Here is a 26,563-nt window from a genome sequence, read left to right as displayed (position 1 = left end):
GTGGCTGAGAAAAAGATGCCCATAAAAATACGGATGTAATCCCCGTTTACATGTGCAATAAAATATCCCGGGAAGTTTCCGGTAACGGGGATTTTCGTTACAACCCGTTTACATGTCATTTAGTTTATGCAGGTATCCCCGCCCCCGCCCCCCTTCTTTTCGGAAGTCGTCGCTGGTCACGTGGGTTGAATGGGTAGCTGGCTAAAGATCACCGACGAAGGAGCTAACAGCAGTTTTCGCGGTACAAAAGATTATGGGGGGGGGGGAGGTTGAAGTCACCCCACTATTATTCTGCAACAAAGATGGGACTCTTTTGGATCGCTACCTTTCCCCCCCCCCCCGTTAGGGGAAAAAAGTAGCCTTGCAGGTAATAATCACCAAAGCTACTCCCAATCTTGCACATGTAAGGTGGCTTAGAGACAAAAAGGGGCTTTAGAGACTTTTCAGTAAATACCGTTCGTTTCATTCAAGTCGAGAAATGGCTGACAAGGGTCCCAAGTTGTCGAATTATGAAAAAATTTACGTGTATTCATCTCGCCCGGAAACACACAAAAAAAAATAGCGACCGGGTCGTATTATTAAAGCCGCAAAAAATTATTGAAAAAGACAGCACTTGGTCACTCATCACCTGTCGCGCTTCTTGGCGATATCTATAAAAAAGAAACTTCTTTTCACTCTTACACACATTCTAGCTCTCATTTTCGTTCTTTTTTTTTTTCCATGCTGTATCTGATCATGTTTGAATGCGTCACCTTGGAGTTGCACTTTTTTTTAATTCATTCTTGCCCGCTATTGGCGCTGTAGATATAAATATTTGCATTTTTTTAGGTGGCGCCCATAATAAATTTGAATGATTTTTTTTCTTATATTTCTGCTCATATTTAAATGATGAGAATCAGTGGTAATTTTTTCAGAACATTTGAAGACGTCACTTAGGTACCTTTTCCTGGTGAGAAGCACAAACTAGAAGTGCAAACTCAAATGGGATTTTTCATACTTTTAAGACAATTTTTTAACTACACCATGAATAAAAGCGAAGTGACGGGAAGTTCGGAATTTCGTGAGATATCTTTTCAAAACAATCGGTAAACTTTCCAGTAAACATCAAAAACTAGGTTGGCCATTCAACCCGTATTTCCCGGGACAGTCCCGTTTTTTCTTCTTTTTTTTGGCAATCCCGACTTTTTTTTTACAAAAAATGTCCCGATTTCCGCACGAAACCTATGTGAATTTTTATTGAAGTCAAACATTGAAATTATTTTTCAACCCATAAATTATATTATGATAATTGCAACTATAAATAACAATATTGGTCCCACATATTTGCCTTTGGGAACGTTTTATTTTGTGGAATTCATTTTAATCCACTGCCACTTGCGGTAATGCTTTATTTCCCACCATTGGGATCTTTTCGCGATTCCAGCAATATCTGGCAATTTTTGGTATCATTTTTTTTGGCGGTATGCCGTATTTCTTTCGAGAAAATATGTTCAGCCTATCAAAAACAAGTATGACAGCTCTGTGTCAAATTTGTTTTTTCGGTCTCGTCATTTTCGAGATAGAGAGGTCCCAGTGCACGAGAGAAAAATCCATGAATATGTATAATATCCAGAAGAAAATGTGCTTTTTCGACAAGCGGATGGACTCGCAAGACATGATCGGTATCCGAAGCGTTCCTCGGAATGATGTACCGCTCGAAGGACAAGGAACTGGTTGTAAAGAGTAATGGATGACTTATTGTTAATTATCTCCTCGTTAAGTTGTTGTAGCTTCTCTTCTTATATTATTGTTGTTTTTAAATACAAGACCCGTCTAGCTTATAATGACCCTTTTCCCATCTCCTCCTATAATTATCTTATTAAAAGATTATCTATACGTCGGCGAGCTTCTATCAAATAGAACCTTTTATAATAGTGTACACAATGAGTTGTGTGATTGCAAATAAATCATTGCCATGTCATAGGAATCATGTTCAGGAAATCTCTGCGTAGCTGGGAAGGATTCCTTACTTGTGTAGGCTATTGATTGTTCATGATTGTCTGGTTCGCGTTTTACTGAATTTAAATGATGGGCGTTTGAGGAATTATGTTTTGTTGGAGAAAGAAAGCAGCATCATCATCTTCATGGGGGTACTTCAGTGTAATTACATAGTTTTTCCATGTAAGGGGCCGTTCAAGTATTACGTCATCATCGATGGGGGCGGGGGGTTCCGATTTGCTTTCTTTTGATGACAAGTGGGGAGGGGAGCTTTGGATGATGCTTATGTCATCAACCACCCTTTATGAAAATATGAAATATTCTTAATGGCATCTTACTCGGGGAGCCAAAAACGAGAAAAATCTTTCGATAGTTTGTAGGCACTTGAAGTAACACCCCCCCCCCCCATTGATAAGTGCCCTGCAGAGCCACTTTAGTGATCTCTAAACTTTTCGCGGATCCAAGTGATCTGGAAATGTGTCCGGGCCGCCGCTTAAGTGCTCTGGAACTGTGCCACGCATCACTCAAGTGATCCGTAATTATATGCCACGGATCATTTAAATAACTTGAGTGATGTAGAACGGCACTGGGGGCCACTTAAGTGCTCTAAAACTATGTCACATGTCACTCAAAGGATCGCTAAATATGTCACGGATCGCTTAAGTGTTCTGGAACTGTGTCCCGCTTCATTTAACTGATCTGAAAATGTGCCACGGGCCGCTTAAATGTTCTGGAATTGTACCACGGGACGCAAGCGATCTTTAAATGTGCCGCTAGGTTCATTTTTACAAAATTAGGTTTGAAGAGGGCAGGCCGCATCAGATAACCCCCAGGGCCATATTTGGTCCGCGGGTCAAGTGCCTTTATGCGATTTATCATTATATGGCTTAGAGGGTGGGTCGCAAGGAATTTATTAAAGATAAATTTTTATAGCCTTCAAATAACATTGAAGTTAACAGAAATTGATTATAATAACATATAAAAGTATTTTCTTCCGAAATTTTCAATTAAAAAAATTTTTTTGATCGTGGAGGAGGAGGGGCACACAAGCCCCCTATACCCCCCCCCCTCCCCGGTGTACGTCTCTGATCCCACCAATATGCGTTAGGATTCATAGAGGCAGAGCTGAGGACGAAATTTCGCTGACAGGGAGTCAAAAATGGCTAAAAATTTGCTTACGTAATACTTGAATGGCCCCTAACAATGATTAATTTTTTTTGTCCGTGTTGTACCATTAAACTTTACACATATGCATTAATCGGTTTCGAATGGAAATATTTGCCATGCTGAATGCTGATGCAAATTGTAACCATAAGCTGGCTCTTTCTAACATTCTTAGACACAAAGCAAACTAAAAACTAAAAGTCCAAGACATACATGCTCAACCCCGGCCCCGTCAGCCAAATGCGGTCCTCGGGATCATCTAATGTTGCCTGCGACCCCAAACTCGGTTTTGTAAAACTGAAATAAGTAGCATATAACCAGACAACGTAAGTAACCAGCGGCACATTTACAGATTAAATTGAGTACCCCAGGTCACAGTGACCTGGGGTACTTGATGTAACAGTTATAGATATCTTAAGTGGCTCGCAACGCATTTCTAGACCACTTCAATCACTCTCAGCACATCACGGTTCCCTCTAGTGACTCGCGACACGCTCTTACTGCACTTAAGTGGCTCGAGGCACATTCCAAGATCACGTGAGAGGCCAGTGGCACATTCTAGATCCTCGGCGGTACATTTACAGATGACTTAAATGACCTGAGGCACGTTTCAGGTGACTTAAGTGGATCGCGGCAAACTCCGAGATCACTAGCATGGCTTGCGACACATTTAGAGATCACTTATGGTTGCGTTTCAGATCATAGGCGTGTTTTCAAACCAATGAAGTGGCCCGCACCCTTCAAAAATGATGAGCATCCTCGGTCTAGGATGATATTTACACCTAAGCTGGCCTCTCTCTTGTTTTCGGTTCCGCATTGGTGATACTAGTCTAGTAAAGTAGAGCCTAGAGCGCTTCTGGTACTTTCCGGAAGTAACTTTTGAGTCACCCGCTATGTATTTGATGTTCATTTAAACTGATAAACACCCCCACCACCCCGTCAGTGGTGTACGAAATCATTAATCTACACTTTAGGACGCCAACAAGTCGAAGAGGCCTTAGGCGGTTGTAGAACCGCAGGCAAATCAAAAATTTCACGCTCAAAATAGAAATCTACAGCATTTCATCGGGCATCAGACATATTACCATGAAGAGATGAATGCCCGGTATGAGAGAATGCCGTCATACGGAAGTGCTTCACGCGTCCGACGAGACACAAGAGCTTCGATGGAACTCATCACACCTCACAGAATAAAACGAGCCAATGAATAGGCCAGTGACTCTCACTTTCTCCCCTGTGATAGAAATTTATCATTCAAGGCCTCCTTGACATCCTCGGAACGGGAGATATAATAATTTATTCCTCTCGTCTCCATCGAATTATGCAAAACAGGTAATTAGAGTCAAATTGCTATTAATATAGGTAATTAATCACGGGATATGCACATATATGTATAAAGATGTGACGCACATGAATGCAAATTGGTCACGGAAAGCTTGTTTTTTATATATACATTTATACACTCGTTATAAGTATATCGTGGCGTCGGATTGATTCAATGACCAATTTGCTTAACAATGGCCGTTGATTTCCGATGACCTTTTGAGTCTTTCCATTAGTCACTTCTCTAAATGAATATTACGTATTCATGACTTTTTTTCTCGCTTGTGAGAAATGATTCGTTTTTACAGGGTCGCGGTTTCTGATCTTTCATGCTTCAAGTGCCCCCTGAAATTGCGTAGAGGCTAAAGTACCCCGTAGAAATACGTAGAAGGAATATTTATCACTGAAATTGCATACAAGGCGGTACCCATATAAACTTGTGGATGGCTTTTAAACCCCTTGAAATGCATAGGACGAAATGCGGAGTAGGCTCGATTATCCATGCAGATGCGTAAAAGGCTTCCGTAACATGTAATGCGTGGTAAACGTAGAAATGCGTCGGAAGCTAACGTATTATACCCACTTGTATATTGTGCCATAGCGAATAATTTCCCACGCGCATCTGAAAAGCTTGTAAATCACCTCTTGAAGCTCACGTACATAAGGTCAGGAACCAGCTCGTTAAAGAATTTCAGACTGAAATCGTGTAGAAGTTCAGGTACCCTCATCTGACGCAAAAGTTTGTGGAACGTTGAGGAGATCTGGGAATTAAACAGAAGGTCTAATTTCTCGTGGAACGTTGGGAAAATCTAGAATTCAAACAATAAAGGCAAAAGTTTGTGAAACGTTGAGGAAATTGAGTATTCAAACAACAAAAGCAAACTTTGTGGGTCAAACAATAATGGTAAAATTTTGAGGAACGTTTATAGAAGATCGGGAATTCAAACAAAAAAAGGCGAAACTTTGAGGAAGATTAAGAAAATCGAGGAGATTTGAACAATGAAAGTAAACTTTGTGGATCTAACAATAACTGCAAAAGTTTGTGGAACATTGAGGAGATCGAGAATCCAAACAATATGCGCATTTGCACCAGACAACGTACATCACGGTATATACTTAACTGGCTTAACTCCCAATCATCAAAGAACGTAAGTATACCGGTCATGCACATTCTGACAGGAATTCTGCTTGATGTTTTTAGCCTGGTATTCCGCTCGCCACATCCGTAAGCTTAATGAGATGACACATAGTATAAAGATGGTCATCCACTGAAAGCGACAACACGCGGCAAGAAATGTGGGCGGCAACAGCTGACAATGTGTCAGACGACTGAGGGCGTCTGACGTCGTCCACTTGAAGCGACCCTTAGGGGTCATTCAAGTATTACGTCAGCATCGAGGGGAGGAGGGAATTTTTGATTTGCTGACTTTTGATGACAAGGGGAGGTGGGGGATTTGAAGGTTGCTTACGTAATGAACCACCCCCTTTTGAAGATATGAAATATTCTAAGCTGCTGACGAAATTTCGCTGACGGGGGGGGTCGAAAATGGCTGAAAATCTGCTCGTAATACTTGAATGGCCCCTTGCACGTTACTCGTTCTCGACTGCACTCCCTGCAGAAGAGTGTGTTCGTTAATAGCGCATTCTTGAGGAAATATTAAATAACTAAAATTTTCTTCCTGGACAATGGATTCCAGAGGACATGTATTTATCTGGTCCATACTTCATGAGACATCTGGCACAAACTCGAAGAAGGCGTTCTAGTTGTGAATGAATAAATATGAATCGATTTTACCACTTGACATCACACCCAATTTTCCGGTTCCGTGTTCACGCGTGGAAAGAGCAACAAAGACACCAAAGGAGAGGTGAAAAATGGAGCAGGTGACGAGCAAAAAATTAAACAGCCGTTCTGCGCCTGCGCAGATAATCCAAGACGCGTAAAATCCCATTCGATTCGGATTTCGCCGTAATTTACTCGCTCAAGATCGTTTCAAGAAGACGAATTTCTTCTCTCTACGGAATGAGATCGGTCTTGTGAACACAGGCGATGACTTATTTATCGCTTCAAATCGCGAAAGACGGACCTAATAACTACTTGCCCGTTCCAAATTATCTTTTTACACCTGTCCTAGATTCCTTCCAAATCCATAAAAATGACCTTATAACCAGAATGAATCATCTCATTTCCTATCGACTTGATCAAAATGCCAACGTGATCACTACTAGCATATAATTGCAATAGCACCAGAAAGATAGTCTTTTAATTCTCATAACTGCAAGTAGCAATATCTTGGGTTTAATTGCGTGGAAACTGACGTTCTTGTGCTCGCGCGTATTTCGACGCCAAGTAAGACTGGAGGACAACGTGCAGAATCTCGAAATGGTGCAGCTATGGAAGCAATTCAGGCGTTTTATTCGTCTCTTAGGAGCACCATAAAGATGCCTCGAATGAGCTTACGGTTCTTTCTCTAATCGTTACACACGGCCATAAACAGAGAGAAAAAAGACTCTCTCAGAACTCGGACAAATCAGGTAAAATGCCTTCGCAGTAGTAAACTATAGCTGGAAATTTCTCGGAACTTAATTCCTATTCAGAATGCGACGCAGTAGGCAGAATAATCTCTTTTTCCGTATAACTATCAGTTTAACAATTTTTCCGGACTCGAAACCATCTGGAAATTACGCTTTAATGGCATTCTGATGTCCTTAAAACAGAAACCTCCCACCGTTTTTAGAATTTCATATCACATTCGGGGTTTTAATTTTATAACATAATCATTACCTCAGCACCGTTTCCAGCTGGATCCAGCCCAACATACCATTTTATTGCGGAAATAACCGTGTGGTCTGAGCATTTACGCGAGTTCGCGTCACTGGTGGTAAGTTCATCTCATCGTGAAAGAAAGGTTTTACTCTTTTCTGTGACTTATGTATGTCTTTCTCTCTCTCTCCTCTCGGTGAGAGGTCAACGTTTGTGACCGAGGATTTTAAGGCCATGAGGTCAAACTAAAAAAAAAACCTGTATATGGGAACGCTATAAATAAAACGATTTCGATATCATACGGTGCAAAGAGAGAGAGAAAGGGTTGGGTTATCCTATTTACTTCCGAGACTTGCTAATGGAAGAAATCCCATTCTTTTCATCACACAAGAGTCCAAAGTATAGTTCAATTGTTCCTAACCTTGATTGAAAAAAGAAAATTTCATCCATTATATACTGAGTATTAATCCGGAAAACGATCCGTCGCTTTGATTTCACCGGAATAACGGATCCATAGTTCACAAAAGGTTGAGAATTCCTAGTTTGGTTGATCTTGGTTATGGTGACGTTCGGGGACTAGCAGAATTCTGTCATTATTAGAGCTCGGATTTCACATTGTCGACGACATTTCATAAGCCTCCAGATGGCGACACAGAACGAACGATGAACCCAAAAGGAACGCGGTGTTCTTGGGAAAGAAAATGTCTGTGCTCCAATGCAGTGGTTCTCAACCTTTTTTTTTGTCCATGCCCCCCCCCCCTTTCAACCATTTCTCATTCCTGTGGCTCAATCTTGCGAACATGAATAATTTTCTACCCCCCCCCCAACCCGCCCGTTTTTCCTTTAGAAGATAGTTATCAAAAAATTGTCTGAAGTATATGTTGAAATATGTTTGAATTTAATTTGATTAATTTTTAATTTATGAAAATAACGAAAGAGAAAAATAAACGTAATAGGAATATAGTAACAAAAAAATAGAATAAATTATTTTCAATCAATGTAAATTCTGCTTTTGAAGACGACACAATGTCATCAAGTTACTTGTACTGGATGAAAAATTTGTATTATTTCAAATTAGTTTATTTTTGTGTAAATGATTATGGTTTCGTTTCAGAAAATGTCAGTTGTAGCTTCCAAAATACGCATTCTTGTAGTGATAAAAATCGCAAAAAGCGGTAGCAAGCAGTTTTATTAATTTTATTCTCTTCATGCGGATAAAAGTAGTCAAGAGTAGCCACACAAATTAATCACAATTGAAAAGTTCAACCTCTCACGTCATTTTCAAAAATAATGCATGCATCAACGATATAAGTTCATATTGTAGTCCTACTATGAATTAAAAAAAATGAACTAAAATACGTGTGAAAAATATTTAAATATTTGTTTGAAACATTCATTCCATAGAAATCATGTGCGCAGTCTCAGAGCCGGATTAACCATTAAGCAAAATAAGCACGTGCTTAGGGCATCAGTACTAAAGGGGCTTCACCAAAAAGATATCATATGGTATTTTCTTTTTAATGCACGATTTTTTTTCAACATCCATCATCCGATAGAAGATCCTAAAATTGTAAGAACACTTGATTGTATAGTTGAAGATCATTATCACAAGAATGGCACGAAAGATGAGAATCTAATAATATTGCAAACTAGACTTCACATTATTCCCAAGTTTCTCGATTTGCTTTTCGCAATTTTCATAAAGTACGCCCAGGGCTGTCTTAACATCATCATACGCCCACATACAAAGCGATTTTTCTGAAAGAGGCACTACTACCTAGCTAAAAATTCCTACCTACCTATTTGCATATTTACTCTTGAAAATCGGAACCAGATCTAATTGTCACTCGGTTGCCAGAAGTGCCCAGGTTGATCCATGCAGTAAACCAAGTTCTACAGAATAAGGACGTGATTTTTGTGTCATTAGTAGATCAACTGTGTAGTTTGATCAATAGAAGTAAAAGAAATGCTACCAGGTGTAAATTACGTACTTCAGAATGTATCTAAAAAGAAAAAATACCCAATATATGTAACGGTGATTCGTCAGAAATAAGATACCTACTGGCAGGGCAACTAGATACTTGGTTATCCGAGACAACCACTCATTTAGGCACCCCCCCGTAATGCTGAAGATGTAATGGCTGAATGGTGTAATTTGCACCCCCTTTTGTAATGCGCCTGGGGCACCAGACTCCCCTGCTCCCCCCCTCCCCCAACTACTTGCGGCCCTGCATATTGGTAATATTATGGCCATTATAAGATTCAAGGGTTTCTCCTTGGAGTGTTGGTACAGCCTTTATCTCATCACCCGTTCGTCGTAGTGGTATGGTTCTAATTTTAAAAATTCTCAAAATGTGACCAGAAGTTACCCTGTACGAGTTTTGAGGATGAAAATACAGTGTACACAAAATGAAAAATGAAGATTTTTATACAATATCCACACCCCCTCCCTCGTCCTCTAACTTCCAATTAGAGAGTTGTTGCTCTTTCTCTTCTGAGCCAAGCAAACGAATTACATGTTTTTAACTGCATTATTCCCTGAGATTTTTAAATTCAAAAATGGAGGACAGGTCCTTGCCCTTGCTTAGGAGAATTTTGCGGCCCAATGTGTAAAAAAAAGTTTTGGGGCTCCCTATAAAACTTTTTTTTATGTAGTTGCTTCCGATTTTGTGGAGGCCCTACCTGAAAAATTCTCGAAAAATTCAACTATGTCTCGTTTTTCTGAGGCACATTTTCTCTTGGGGGAGGGAGGCATGCGTTAAGACGGCACTGCCTAAGGTTCGCACCAGGCGTCCTCCTTTTTGAGTTTTGAATCTGGTAACCCTATCTGAAGACTACATAATCCGTGTTTTCACTTATTTTTTCGATCATACATATTGTCCGAATGTTTTCGTACAAAGACATAATTATTTTTTCTACATAAAATCGATTATTTCAAATTTGCAATTTTTGTTACCAAAATTTTCGTCTCATAAAGAAATGTCACGCCAAAAAATAACAAAGAACTCTTCCCGATCTCTCTTTCATCATCTCATGAGTTGCCTGAAATTTCGAGATTAAATGGCAGCACCAACAGTATATAAATCAAGCCTCTGGAGAGAGTATGACGTCAGCGGTCTCGGTAGTGCTGAGAACCGTGTCCCCCAATATCTTTCGTCGGAACATCACGTGACTCGGTGAAAACAAGCACGATCTCCGTTATTTTCTTATGGCATAAATAGGAGTTTAAACAATAAATGAAAAAATAATTTCAGCATGGACGAGATAATTCCAAAATTACTGAAAGTTCTACAGTAATTTCAGCATTAATGGAAGAGAATATTCTAGAATCAATGTGAGAGATAATTACAGCATTGACAAAAGTGATAATTCCAAAATTAATGAAAGAGATAATAATAAAATTAATGAAATAATGAATTAAAGAGATAATAATAAAATTAATGAAATAATGAATTAAAGAGATAATAATAAAATTAATTAATGAAAGATAATTCCAAAATGAAGGAAAGAGATGATTCCGAAATTAATGAAAGAGACAATTCCAGAATTAATGAAATATAATTTCAGAATTAATGACAGAAATAATTCCAGCATTAATAAAAGAAACAATTTCAGCATTAATGAAAGAAACAAATCCAGAATTGATGAAAGCAATTATTTCAGAAGTAATGAAATAAATAATAATTAATAAAGGAAATAAAATTCCAGAATTAATGAAAGAATATTCAAGAAATAATGAAGGAAAATTCAAGAGATGATGAAAGAAATTATTCTGCATTAATGAAAGGAATGATTCCAGTATTATAATGAAATAAATAACTTAATCTTTTTTCACCTTTAGATGAGTTCTCTGTCCTTTTTTTAAATATTTGAAATCCAATATTTGGAGGCCGAACTGTACATTTCTTTGGAAAAATTGCCAGGCGGGAACTTTGTTTTCTCCGAGTCCCGTAATTTCCTTGCATTTGATGTCGCTGCAGTCGCGGTGGATGGATGCTCCCTCTAGTAATAAGTCCGACAAGCAATGTCGTCTGCTTCTCTCCAGTTTACTTGTTTCGGGCGTCTCCTTGCGTCCTGAAAAAATTACTGAACTGGCAGTTCGAACTTCCAGTTCTGCTTTAGCTTGTAGGGAACCGACTTCTTCTCTGTCGTCTGCTCATTAAGAGGCTCTTTGTTTCGGAAGCCTCCTTATACTCAAATAAAATAACCGAATTTAAAGTTTAAATATCCAGTTCAGTTTACGAGCTTTGTTTAAAGGGAACTGAGCGGGATAAAGAATATAGTTTTTTTTAATTTGAACTTCATCATCACCTCATGAGTCACTTTTAAATTTGACATTAGATGGCAGCATATTACTATAAAGTACAGTGTGGAAAAATTCACTTTTTACGATCTTACCTGTCGTCTGCTTGTGTGGAGGTCCTTTGTCTTGATGTCTCCTTGGGTCTTGGAAAAATTACTGAACTGGAAGTTTGATCTTTCATGTCGGTTTATAAGCTCTGTTTATAAGGAGCGTAGCTGAATGAAGAATTTAGTTTTTTATACCTGAGCTTCGTCATCACTACATAAGGCACTTCTGATTTTGAAAGTAGGTAGCAGCACCAACAATATTTTTAAAATGAATGTCTTAAAGTGTATTCTAGAGTATTAAATTAGTATTAATTCCCTTTTAAAATTGTTAGTGCCATTGTGAATTCGCGGCAAATGCTACAAGGCAAAAAAAGAAATGCTATTGGCGGACGGCGTAACATTTCGAGTCACCCGGTATATACGGATTTTGTCATTGCGTAACGCAGTGACAAAACTGTTCATGTGAACATAATAATGATTCATTATCAGGATTTCAAGCCCATCGGAAAATATAAATAAGGGGCCATTCAAGAATTACGTAAGCAGTTTTTCAGCCATTTTTTACCCCCCCCCCCCCCTGTCAGCAAAATTTCGTCAGCAGCTTAGAATATTTCATATCTTCGAAAAGGGGTGGTTGATGACGTGAGCAACCTTCAAATCTCCCCCCCCCCCCCCCCACTTATCATCAAAAGTCAGCAAATCCGAAACTCCCTCCCCGCGACGCTGACGTAATACTTGAATGACCCCTAATCAGATTTTCAAAATAAGAAAATTATCAGTTTGTTGACGTCAATTTCGATACGGTGAAAATCTGATATTTCGTTGGATGACAAGCTGCCTTCAAGTGGCTTTTTGGTTCGTAAAATGGCCGCTCTCTCGCAGGCGAACGAAGCAACGTGCGAGTTGGCTTAAACACAACACAATATTTCATATAATAGTCTGTACTATGTTTTATATACAGGGCGCATAGGTAACGGGGCATATGGCATTTTAATGGCGAACCATTGGTCCTAGAGTCATACTTCCAGTTGGAAAAAGTACCCGAATAATGCAATAAGTACCTCAGATATTTGATTCATGTTGCTAGGGGTTATATAGTTATTAAAATAAAAATGTTAACTTTTTATGTGGACAACCTGTGTCCCGAAACCCAAGTGGAAAGTTGTTTCCCGCTCTCCAGCAAAAAAATTCATCGTTTCGAAGGGCAATATTCACTGAGATATTCGAGATGAGATATTTCACATTTATGAGACGTTTGACTAAGGTTACGATTAACCTCTATATATAGCTCTTTCAATATTAAAATATTTCATTTATACGAAGTACACAATTTCAATTATTTGGCATTTTCATTTTGACTCGAACTTCAAATCTTTGGCATTCCGACATCATTTCCAACTATCAAATCCACGAGGTTTTTGCAGATTGTGAAAAATGTGTCGCTGAATTGGTTTTGCATGCGTATTATCAACACTAAAAACCGCAAATTTTAGGTTGACAGATACAAAGATACGCATTGAGCGGGTTATGGACATTTCAAAATGAAGACTTGCGTGAGAGTTTATTGCACTTTTCTGAGAAATCAACAGACGCAGTGAGTCTCAAATAAACGGTTTTAAATTGCTTTAAATGTGGTCATACGCCATTTTAGAATTTTCTTTTCTTCTAATGTCCACAACATTGTTCTTGCAGAATAGGAAAATTGCATTGAAATTATTTCGGATGTTGCAAGCCAGCAGCAGGCTTACGCAGTAGGGCAGTTAATAGGAAGCATTACAGTATAGATGAAAAAAAAATGTGGTGTCAATCTTAGTCCTACCAAGTCCCAGCACATTATCTGCTTGGATTGAATATAGAAACCAATCAGCAAACCAAGTGACGTTAAGACCGTCTTAAATACGTTTAAAATTACGTTTTTCCTGTTAAATTGAAATGAATGGCACATGAACACTTGCGATTGAGACACAACAGCAAATTTATGCAATTACAGTTACTTACGTTATAAAGCAATGTAGTTTTAAAACATTTAATTTCACGGGTATTTTTCCTCATGTATGATTTGGTCTCTTGGATGGAGTTCGTTATAACTGAATTCGACTTTATTTCTTTTCAGTGGAGGCGATGGGTGTTGGCACACCCCCTCCCCAAAAATTAATTTAAAAAAAATATCCCAGAGCAATCGTTCTTTATTAGATTTTTATAAATATATTCCCCATCAGACCACTCAGGTTTAGAGGTATCGCGAGTTCGTTACCAGGTTTGCCTTTGTCAGAAAACTTTCCTGACACAGGGGTACAACAAAAAATGACGACTTGACAGCAGCAAAAAATTGCTACCGCACGGAGTCTCCCATCGAGGGGGTTAGCGCACCAACCTCTCGATGAGTATAAGAAACAAGCCTGCCGTTCGGAATCGGTAGTAAATTGTAGGTCCCAGTCTAATTAGCCCCCGTGTGCAGAAAATGACCGTGGTGTGACAAAAATGATCAATGATCAGACCACTCAGTGCCGGTTGAAGATAGTTTTGTACCAAACTAGATGGCTATCCGTCTGTAATTGCATGAAAACGGTGGGGTTTTTTTTACACACAAGCTTTCATTTTCCACCCATCTACTTCTTGGATTGCATTTACTACCAGCACTCAAAAGAATGTCAATGAATGGTCAACAAATCTTTGTCTGCTTTCTTTATGGCAGCCCTCTTTGAATGAAAAGTCTTCGAACACACACAACACTTTCTGTCTTTACAGTTACTCCATTTTGCTTTAAACCTCTTCTATAGTTTGTGTCAGGGCCTACTGTCACCCCCAAGTCGTAAAACCACCGAGATTACCTGAACCACTTTTTTTATTTCCTTCTTCCTCATGTTACTGTTACTTGAATGGGGAAAAATTGCGAAAAAGATATTCTATGCACATTTTGTTTGAAATTAAATTTTTTTTTTAGTCAGAGTGACTAAAAAAATTTAATGTCACAAATTTCTTCGTGGCCCCCGTATCAGTAGCCGTGGCTCCCCTTTCTCCAGATTTTCTTCCGTGGCCATATGGCCCCCGGTTGAGAACCACTGCTCTAATCTTGGTCTTGGCCCCCACATCCTGAAGCAGGGCCCCTCTTCATGATGAATATACGGTATAGCGTGAAAAAACAAAAAATGATTAAAACCCTCCAGGGCTGGAGCCTTGTCAGCCCACCCCTTGTGGGGGTCATGGCTGGCAAGGCTCTAGCCCTGGGGCCCGGGATGAATTTCATTTTTTTTTTGTTTTTGTTTTTCACTCTATAAATCCACCATAAAGGGGCCCGTTGAAGTCTGGTCGGGGAGGCCCGCAAAAGATCCCAGCCTAGGGCCCTACTCCAGGATGTGGTGGGGGGGGGGGATATCATGCCAATGGTTGAGTGCGAGCACGGGAAATGCGTGGTTGGTGGTTCGATTGTCCCCCACAGAGGAATGTGACACTTTCCTTGCCAATTATCTTCGGTATCCAGTGTCGTCAGTACCTCATATTGTTATCTTTTATGCATTTTCCCCCTCTGCGTATGTTCGTGTCTTATTAATTGTTTTTTACTGATATCCCTGTGCTTTTTCCTTCCAATTTCATTCATTGTTTACATTGTACACCTAGTGAAGTCGGAGCCCTTTTACGCCTTTCATAGGTTTGTATACTAAGTAAACAAACGTGGGATATTTTTTTGGCCTCAAGAGAGACAGGGTAACAACTTTCTAACTGGGTTTATGAAGATAGGGTGTCCCTAAAAAATGTTTTTTTTTAATAACTGTGCAACCCCTTGCAACACGAATGACGTATCTGAGTTCTACACGTTATTTGGATACTTTTCTAATTCGAAGTATACCTCTAGGATGGTGATTCCCAACGTGTGGGCTCACGCTCCACAAGAGGGCTATTTGAGTTTTTCTATGAAGGCTTGGAAACCCTTCCGAACTCCCTTTGTTTTTTACTTTCAGTTCAAAATTTTCAAACAATATCTTGATCTTTTATTTTTCCCTTTCAGTGGAAGAGGTTTGTGTTCCATGATAAATTTGCGCCAGTAAGATGAAGTCGGCTGACCCCCCCTGCGCCAGTAAAATAAATAAAAGTGAAGGTCGCGAACTCTCCTTTGAAAAATGATCTTCTGCGTATAGCAATGTAAGACAAATGAGTTAATTATTTTCTCATCCAAGCTGACGGAGCCCCCTGAAGTCTCTCCGAGGGGGACCCCCTGCTTTTGAAACCAAGTAAAAGTAGACAGAAAGTACGGGGGAGGACAAAGACGTCTGGTTTCAAAATTTTTGGAAGCAAAGGAAAATATAATGGCTCTTACATTAAAAAAACGATTATGGAACTATACGGTTTCACGGGGGAGGGGGGACACATCAGAATTTCAGAGCTGCTTTTGTGGGGCATAAGAAGTTTGGGAGCCCCTGTCTAGGATCAATGATACGCCAGTAAATTGTTGTCCGTGCTATTAGCTATGCATTCTATGTAACCAGTTTTGAATATTTTAAGTTAATTCTTACGATAGTCTGTACACAGGGTGATTGGTGTCAAAGTCCTCTTGGATTTCGGCAGATATTTTTGAAATTGCGTCCGTCATGAAAATGTTCAATTCCGAATGGTTTTGACCTGCTGAACACGAATATTAGCATAGAAAAATGTTATTGGTCATCATGCTCTAACAGTTAAAAAAAAAGTCTTTCACCAGCTGTTTAGGTGCTGTTGGCTTTCTACGGTTTTATTTCCAGTTTTTGATTAACTAAGACTGTTCGTCCCACATAGGAACCCGAGATTATTTTCGCAGTGTGTCCCTAGTCTGGGTACAACCCTCAGCAGAGGTGTATTTGCTGGGAAGGCGGCTAAGCAGGCTATATGTCAGGGTCACAACTCCGGAGGGGCTACCACTACTAAACCACACATGCACCTCGTCTACGGAGTTTCTAACGAATTGGTACATATTGGAATGTACGTGTTGTGAAACTAACGTGAAGTTTGTTACTGTGTAATTGTTATATATAGTGCTGCCATCTGTGCCAACAGTTTTTCTTACTATGAGTGAAGTGCAATGAGTGAATAATTGTACCGTTGTAGGCCTGTTGCTTTCTGTGTAGAGAGTTTTTAAAGGGGAGATCTGCTCGCAATTGCGGACCCACAGAAAATCTAATTCAGCCGACCACAATTGTGGCGACGGTGATAAATCTCTCCAAAGTGTGGGGAGGCTGCAAATTTTGATAATTCGTGGTCAAGAAAATCAAATTAGAGCGGAAGAAGTGTGGCAAAGCCTTAAATCTGTCTCTGAGTTTCAGTAGGAAGTTGGCCGCTCTGTACGATGCGCAGTTTGTGGTACGTGTCCGGCGACAAACCGATGATGTGTAACGTGACACGTCCTCAGACCAATAAAGTGGCCCCGCGTCCCGTGTTTCAAACCAATGACGTGCAATCACTATCGAAAAAGTTGAGCACCCTTGAAATAGTGCATTTCTTGTAGAAACACTACGAAAGCAGAAAAAAATGAGGTCAAATCTGAGGGCGTTGCAATTTTTGTTTCCGTTTAAAAACGAGGTTCATTGGCCTTATGAGAATCGTCAGGGAATGCACTGACGTTATAACGGAGTTCGATTCCACTTACGACGACGTTCAAAATTTTCCTTCATTTTCAGTGACGACTCCAATAACCAGTACAGAAGTGAAAAAAAAAAAATTCTATAAATATCTCAATATTTTTCCCTTGTAATATCGGAATGTTGTATCGATTAATTAATCGTATCGAAAGAAGGGGCAAAAAATAATTCATAATCATCCGAATGAAATGAATTTGATCCAGGATGAAGACTTCACCCGGTAGTAATGATATTACACCACAGAATATTCGTAACCGCTAATGAAAACGTTAATTAAATCTTTCTTCTACGTATTATACGCTTATGGACTTCTTTGGTATTAGTTATTAATTACATGACCGTGTGGTGGCTTCTTTTATTTTTTGCATGAATAATAGGTGGAAAATTATATTATAATAACCATGTTTGTGTGTGTGAAATTGGCATTATTCCAATTTTTGGTGTTTCTGTGTACGACATAATTTGATTGAACGTGAATATTAATGTGTTTCGGTGTTTTCTTTTAATTAGTGACGTGGAAGAGCACGATGTCCACTCGGTCAGTGTCAGCTCGCCGAACGTCACGATGAAAGTGACCGATCGATTGGGAAGGGACCTCGCCTCCGCTCAAGTTGGCGATCAGCTGGCGCTGCGATTCGAGATAACTGACCCTAATAGTAAGTTCGAAGTGTGTTTCTCTCTTTACGCAACTCGTGAAAACTATTTTAAATTTTCAAATTTGATTGTGATGCGATTTTTTGGATACACCATACTTACCTTCCTGTTCATCAGTCATCAGTGTGTGTTCAGTGTCCCATAAATTCGTAAATGGTTCACAAATTCATAAAAATAAATGGAATTTAGGTATTTTAATGCGCTTTGCAGAAAAAAAGTTATTCTTAGGGGCCGTTCAAGTATTACGTAAGCAAATTTTTAGAGCCATTTTTGACCCCCCTCCTCCCCCTGGTCAGCTCTGCCCCTCTGAATCCAATTCATATTTTCATAAAGGGTGGTCGATGACGTAAGCATTATCCAAACCCCCCTCCCCCTTGTCATCAAAAGTCAGTAAATCGGAAACCCCCCTCCCATCGATGATGACGTAATACTTGAACGGCCCCTTATGAAGAGAGATTTTTTTTTGGACAGAAGGAAAAAAATTAGTTCAAACTTTTGTCGATAGAGGGTGCTACCCGAAAGGAAATCGTTGCTGATTGGACCCTTGCTGAGATACGGGGGCTCTGGGGGCATTGTCCCCCCCCCCCCAGGACTTCCAGGTCTATTTTCGCCTATGATTGGATCTTACCTTCCTTCAATCTCTTTTTTGTCCGAAACATTCATCAAGTTCAGCCGGTGATTCGTGGCGGAGGTAAAAAATTTCACCATTAGTGTGATCAATCCACCAATATCCACATCACAATATAAATCTTGCGTAAAGGGTGTGAACGTAGTGCTTCCGTACTTCAGATTCTAGAAACCCGCGTCGTCGCCTATTGGTTAAAAACCCGAATTTCAACTTTTTTCAATCCGAAACAACAAATTCGGGTTTTTAACCAATCGGAGACGACGCGGGTTTCAAAAATCTGCAATACGGACGCACTATGTTCACACCGTAAGAGCTGGGAAATTCAGAAATTAGCCGTTATTCGTACACCCTGCATTTTATATCTCTGATTTGCATATTTCTAGATATTTGCTTTCGGCAGGAACATCTATTGACGAAAGTTTGAACTAGTTTTTTTCCCGTACCAAACAACCCACCCTCGTGAAAATGACTTTGCAAAACTACATTCAAATATACCAATTCCTTCCATTTTTATGAGTTCATGCATAGTCGTCGGTAGAAGCGATAATTTTAACCAACGACGATTGGGGGTGTTATGCATAATTGTCGTTAAAAGTGATAAAAATTAAGGAAATTTATCAAACTTTACAAAATGCTCTACGACAGCGGTTCCCAACCCGAGGTACGCGAAAAGAAAATGGTAATGGCGACCATCTATCTAAAAAAAGAACAAAATAAATAAGAAAGATTAAAAAGAAATTTTAAGAGTAGGTAGAGGTTTTTACTAATATTGTCAGTTGTAATATATTGGCCTTTCCCTATCAATGAAATCTTCTATAACAGAGGGGTTGTGTCCGCTGGAAGGTTCGGCCTTCCCTTCTCCCTATGATCGGGATTCGTGAATTCCTTCCCCTCAGCTCACTTTTCTTCGACGTTTCAGATTTGATTGTTGACACATGCCGGGCTGTACATAAAAGTGAAGAATTAATTCGTGTTGTGTTTAACTTTTGTTGTGGGCGTTTGTATTGAGGCGTGTGCGTGTTAATCCCCAAATTTTCTACGTCAACTTTTCTACCAAGCACCTACTACTCACGTGATTTGCGCTATGGATCAGTGGCTAAAAACTAGATCTTTGCGGAAGCGGACTGAAACACCAAAATGAAATACCGTGAACCTGTAAACGCGAAAACATGTTTTGAATCTTCCAGAAGTGATTCTGTCAAAGCTACCGAGACCTCCTACTAGATTAACTATCGTATTGCGAGACGAGGGGAAAAAACACACTATTGGTGAAAATATGCTGTCAGATGCATGTTTGCAGAGGAAAGTGCTCTTATAATGAGTTTATACCTTTGCCCCAAATATTTTTGTCCCATCCAAGTCGACGAAAGTACCGACGTTGCGCAATATTCTGTGATACTTGTAATTGCTAAGTACTTATTTGACTGTTAAAGACTTAATTGAAGCAATTAATCATTATTTCGTTGAAAGAAGAATTCAATGGTCAAAAATGCATTGGGCTCACAACAGATGGAGGAAAATCCACGGAAAGTTGCTACTCAGGCCGTCGTGGCAGAAGTCGCTCACAAAATGAAATGGACTCGTTACTATATTCACAGACAGATCCCTGCATCGAAACCGTTGCCTCCAAATTAGCGAAACGTTCTTGATGAAGCGGTCAAGGTTGTCAACTTTGTCAAGGTGAATCCTACCAACTACAGGTTGTTTAAATTGTGAGGATATTGACATCCTTCACAACGCTTTGCTTTTGCACACCGAAGTTAGGCGTAGTTGTCCCGGGATTAAGTCCTGACGTTGCTGTTCGAACTTCGGCACGAGGTAGCCCTTTTTTTAGGAAGTGTTTGAAACACTTCACGATTTCTGTCACAAGCTGGGCTAAACTTAACAGTCGGCCACTTGGAAGAATTAAAATCCTCGTTTGAAGAATATTTTTCACAGCCGGAAATGGGTGATCGGTGGACATCTAATCCTTTCAAGGAAGATTATTTTGAACCGAGTTCATTGTTGATTCCAGAAAAGGAAAATTGGTAGAGCTCGCATCAGATTCCCCTCTGAAGATCCTCTTCAATGGCGGAATAGCGAACCTAGTCAGTTTTTGGGCTTGCCGCGGTGAGAATACGTTGAACTTTCTAGAAAAGCCATAATGTATTTGTTGCCGTTTGTTAGCACGGAGCTTATTGAACAATACGTTTTCTTCGTATATTTACATAAAAAATTAATATAGAAGCAAATTGAACGCGATTTGAGTTTGTATTTATCCTCTTTTGAGCTTAATTTTTCAAAACTTCGTAATTCAATACAGTCCTAAAAATCACATTAATTTCTTTCCCAATCTTTGTGTTAATTTGTTTGCTTACTTCAAAAAGAAAAAAAATAGCTAAGAAATGAATTTATTTTATTTTATTCAACATGTACCTTGTTTTGAAGTTTTTCGAAAACTGTACTGGTCGAGACAGATTTGGGGGAGTCTGGAGGATTCGGGGTACGCGGACTGAAAAAGGTTGGGAACCACTGCTCTACGATAATGCATAACGAACGGATTTATCACATTCGCCGTAACAGCTATACGAACTGAGCGAAACTTTTTTCACGAACCCGCGCAGGTCCACGGACCAGCGAGGTTAAGGACAGAACAAACACTGTTTTCTAAAGAAACGCCTATCTCCAGCGTAATATTCCGTCATAATCGAAGGCCAAACTATGCAAATATTTTCCTCCCGTCTCTTCAAATGTCCATAAGAACCCTCATGATCATCTTTCATAACCTCCGAAATTTACTGTGTGTTATGAACAATATTCTTTCCCCCCCGTGCATTTTTCCGGGTCATTCGCATTACGAACTACACAAAAAAGAAAAGCGCAGAAAAAAAAAGCGTAAACTTTTTCGCCTATGCATAGTATACATAGTAGTAGTTCCTGTTCCTGAACAAATTGTATTTACATGAATATCGAACGCCCACGTTTTGAAAATACGTTATTACGACGAATATTAATGTTTCTTGCACCGGAGCCCATTTCTCATGTCGTCTCGGGTATGGTTTGATCGATGCCCTTCCGTTCCTCTGGGAGAAAATGAATCAATCTCGAGGGGGCCCCAACCCTACACCTCACAAACCCTGTATCCCATGAAAAATTAAGGGGGAACAAACATGACATGACGAGCTTCTTCAGGTCATTAAGGCCCTTCTCTTACTGCGTTTCCTGAAACGTAAATGATAATAAATAGGAGGTCATGACGTAGGGAAATAATAATTTTTTTTTCCATTTTTCAACTTCCCTCTGGCGTTTTTCATTAGCTAATTAATCTCGTTCCGTTTGTGTGCAAATACGGTGAAATCCTCTCTTTTGCGGACACCGACGGGTCAGAAAATTCGTCCCTATAAGAGGGGTGATCGTTAATGAGGGGTTTGAAATGCATACTTTTATTATGCAACGGGAAATTTATTATTTAGCCGTTCAAGAGGGGTGACACAGCGTCTGAGGTGTGTCCGTTAAGAGGGGCTTTGCTGTACTTATTTTAGGCCGGGATTACACTGTAAAAGTTTCATAAAAGTTCATTTGAAGTCGAATCCCGTTTTAACGAATACCGTTATAGCGAAAATCTCGTTTTAACGAACACTTTTCTAATCCTCCCAGATTAGTTTACATAGGCGCAATGCAAAAACCTTGAATTCCTTTATAACGAAAGGGATTTCTCCGGTCTCTTGGAGTTCGTTATAACGGGATTCGGCTGTACAAAACTTGAAAAATGCAACCAATAAGGTTACATTCGAGCGAATGTAATCAATATTATAGTCGAATCCCGTTATAACGAACTCCAATAGACCGGAGAAATCCCTTCGTTATAACGAAATTTCGTTATAAAGGAGTTACAGGTTTTTGCATTGTGCATATGTAAACTAATCTGGGAGGATTAGAAAAGCGTTCGTTAAAACGAGTTTTTCGCTATAACGGTATTCGTTAAAACGGGATTCGACTGTATCATTGGTTTTTTCCCCAAGTTTTGTAAAATATCTTTTATCAAACTTTTATATTGTAATCCCGGGCTTACTCATAGCCATTTTGGATTAGACCTGCTTTAGATTTAGAATATGACTGTTGGATTGATTTCATTTATACAAATGATTCCCAACATGTAGTCCGCGCCCTACAGGGGACAATGTGATTTTTAAGGGGGGGTTCGATTTTTTAAGGAAGCAGTGATTTCTGAAAATTCATATTTGATGAAAAAATATTAAATTCTATCGGAAATAATGAATTCATATTTAGTGGAAAAATTATTTGAGAATCAATGAAAACTCTTACTTGATAAGGAAATAATTTCAGAATTAATGAAATTCATTGTCCAATGAAAAACATTATTCATAACTATTTATATAAAGTGTCATATTTTTGATGAGGAAATAATTCAAGTATCATTGAAAATTCATATTTATATAATGAAAAAAATGGAATCGGAAAATTGCTTGTTGCCTATTTATAGATGAAGAGATCCGCGGCACAATTTCAGAGCACTGAAGTGGCCCGCTGATATTTACAGATTACTGGATTAATTCGTAGAATATTTATGGACCACTTCTGTTACCCGCGGCGCAGTTTAATATCACTCAAGTGGCCCGTTGCATATGTGTGAATCTCTTTAGTGACACGCAGCGCAATTCCGAAGCACTTAAGCGGCCCGCGGCACATTCACAGGCCGCTGAAGTGGCTCGCGACGCTTTTTCAAGCCAGTGAAGTGACTTGTACTGTCGTGAAAGTTGAGCACCCCTGCACTACAAGGTTAATAATGATATGATGATGAGTAGGGCTCGGATTTTTATGACCGCATATATTTTGTGCATTTTGCATACTTCGCTATTTTTACGCGATAGAGAATTTTTCATAATTTTCTGGCATTTTTTGTGAACATCAGAATTTAAGACATATTTTCGAGCATTATTTTGCATATTTCTGCATAACAATGGAAAAATGATTTTTTTTCCCCACAATTCTCTCTCCCTCTCTCTTCGCTAGCTTCATTTCTCACAAAATCGGCGATTTTAGAAGAAATACTTGGCAATTTTACTTAAAATTTGACATCGTTTTTGGCAATAATTTGAGATTTTTCGACAATATTAGCAACTATTAGCAATTTTATTTATGTACCTTTGGCATTATTTCTGACAATGATTGGTGATTTCCTGCAGTTTCTCGTATTTTTCTGAAGAAAATATCGTCGGCCTATGTATACGGTAAAAGCATAATTTTAGTTCCTTTAGGGCAGGGGTTCTCAACCGGTGCTCCGCGGTGACTCGAGAAAAACAACATAAATCAGTAAATTTGATAGATAAATAAATCAAATAGGCCTACAAAGTTCTGCCATAAAAATTATATATAAAAAAGGGCTCCTCGAGTCAAACAGGGCTCTGCCATAGAAATTATATCCTGGATAGGTTTCCGCGAGTCAAAAAAGGTTGAGAACCGCTGCTTTTTAGGGCATAGTTCCCAAACTTCTTGTTCCATCGCCCCCTTCATCAGAATTTTAGAATTTTTTTCTCTCATCGCCCCCAACTCGAGTGAAACCATAGGATCCTACGTTAAATCCGTAGCTTCTTTCTCCCCCCCCCCCCTCCGGACCATTCCGTCGCCCATCGGGGGCGATATTTCCCATTTTGGGAAACAGTGTTTTTAGGATATGGATGCATTTTTTATGGAGCATATTCTGTCGATTTCAATTTCATAAAAATCGTAGCCCTTCACATCATCAACAGACTAGATTCTCTCATGCTCATTATAAAAATTACTAATTATCCACACAGGAAACTCGAAAAGTCACTGATCCGTTTTTTCCAGCGAATATTTGCTTATAACGTCAAAGTAATTTCAATCACATGCACGTGCAGCAATGTTAACCCCCCCAAGGGAACCTTCGAAAGGAAAACATACACAAAGAGACACAGAATACACCACCAGAGAAATGATCGTATATTCCAATCTACCTAATTAGCTGTTTTCCCACTCTTAAATAATCTTAACACGCGTCTATAGCAAACAAAAAGGATTCTCCAGGAAACAACTTCGAACTTAACAACTAACTCCTGAACTTTAAATTGGTTTTTCCGGGAAATTTAAAAAGGGTGGAGGAAGGAGTCAAATACTTGGAATCCTTTTGTGTGTGTGTGTGTGTGAATTCTTATATCACTAGGGATTGCATGGAATTCGGATTCCGTTCAAGAGACTGTTTGCTGAACTGTTCTATTCTGCATTTTTTTTTTCTAATTCCTCTATGGTAATTGCAATTGTGCGTATGTATTTGGTGTTAGATGCGTCTCCGGCCTAATTTGCATCACAAACAGCTGATCTTTTATCTTAGGGTTAATGTATAAGCGCTGAAAGTCTTGTCTTATCTGATTTCCATTTTCAAATTTTCTACCACGTTTTTTTTTTTCTGTATTAATTTTCTAGAGATTTAAGAATGTTTTCCGTTAGGGTTTTAACGGATTCGACTTACGTGAATTATCGTAAGTTTATTTAAAAAAATAAATAGAAAAGTGTGCAGTGAAATTTTGTGTGCTCGAAGGCAAACTGAATACATTAGTCTTCGGTAATCGGAATTCTTCGAGGTTTTTCCGTTTGTATTGAGGATTTCCGAAATTTTTGGACGTTATGTAACTTCCTATTTGCTAATTTATTTTGCCTCGAGGGGAATTGTTTCCGTGAGGTTTATGCTTGCATTTAATTTATTTAAATTTGGAATTCGCAAAAGATTGTGACAAAATCAATCTTCGAAGAACCAATTTGGTGGTTTTCCATAGGAATAGCGTTGGAAAGCCTACAAAAAGCAATTCAAAAAATTACATCGATCAAAACGTTCCAATTAAACACCACGTGCAAATTGCATTCAAGGATTGAAATCATTCTGACTTCATTCATTCGTATACCAATCTTGAGTTGCTAAAATACAGTACATCCAAAAAAAATTTCAAAGACAAGAGAAATTTCCAGTTACAGCAAAAAAAATTGTCAAATACAAGTAAAGGTGTCAGTTATCGCTAAAAATTGCTGAGAAATCGCCAATACCGAGAAGTAACATAGGGAGCTTCCACAAGACGCAATGGGTGAAAATTTATAATTCACCAGAGACAAAACGTATATATTTGACAAATACGTTCGATGAATATGTTTATATGGCAAAAAATATTTGATATGAATTATATTGTGATTATATGTCGTGAAAACAATTAATTTCGAAGTTCAAGTAAGCCTATGCAAAATGGGAGAGAAAACAGGAAATTTTTTTTAAAAAAATTGGGACGTCCAAAATTACGGAAATGTACTGTAAAATACAGGTCATGTGGTTACTCTATACATATTTGTCTATACTATACGCCTTTGTCTTATTGACGTAAAGCGTCCATGGAGTACTGCCGTCTTAAGGCATGGGCCCACCCGGGCACGTCCCGGGGGGTCTCATGAGAAAAGGAGGCCTCACAAAAATGAGACCTAGTTGAGATTTTCGAGAATTTGCCTGGTAGAGCCTCAGAAAAATCATTTGGCCCGGGGGCCTATGATGCTCTTAAGACGACCCTGCCATGGAGCGCTAAAGATTAAGATCCCCCACATTAGGAACTCATGTTAAAGAGCATCATCTGTAAAGTCCATTGCATCCAAGACGATTTGTTAGCAGACTATCAGGTGGGAATCACCTAAGGCTTAGATTGAGCTTTCAGGAGGATGTTGTGGTTTTTTAATTATCTCCTGTAGTGAGTGTGCTGTACGAAGTCTATTGAGATGAAGCGGTATTTTTTTAGGTCTATGATTATTTCTTCAAATCGCAGTCCAAAGCTTCTGGAGAACATCTTCTGTCATTACATGACATGAACACCACAACTCTGTCTCCGGACTTATCCCACTAACGAAACCACTTGCTTTGTTATTGTGGCAGAGCCTAGAACAAGGAGAACCATAACAATACAATTCAGCACTCATATTCACACCTCGATTACGGAAATGATTTAGTAGTACCTTCGTTTGAAAAGGTCTCTTCGCGCACAGCAGGCAGACCTTCGAAACAACTTTTCTTTCACGAAAATTCAGTAATCTACCACCTTCTCT

At 39.1% G+C, this 26,563-nt stretch overlaps 1 protein-coding gene across 1 annotated transcript in view; it reads left to right on the top strand.

Moving 5' to 3' along the window:
• Positions 1–26,563, top strand: part of LOC149079515 (uncharacterized) — a 263,269-nt gene that overhangs the window by 220,478 nt on the left and 16,228 nt on the right. The window contains exon 7 of the mRNA XM_089240164.1: positions 17,698–17,843. Within this exon, the coding sequence (XP_089096290.1) occupies positions 17,698–17,843 (146 nt within the window). The remainder of the gene's footprint in view (positions 1–17,697; positions 17,844–26,563) is intronic.

This window comes from Pholcus phalangioides, unplaced genomic scaffold (genome assembly GCF_987345545.1).
Source record: "Pholcus phalangioides strain wild (caught in Gottingen) unplaced genomic scaffold, Ppha-v1.0 ptg000012l_1, whole genome shotgun sequence".
Lineage (NCBI taxonomy): Eukaryota > Metazoa > Arthropoda > Arachnida > Araneae > Pholcidae > Pholcus > Pholcus phalangioides.
This window is presented reverse-complemented; position numbering and strand designations above follow the sequence as displayed.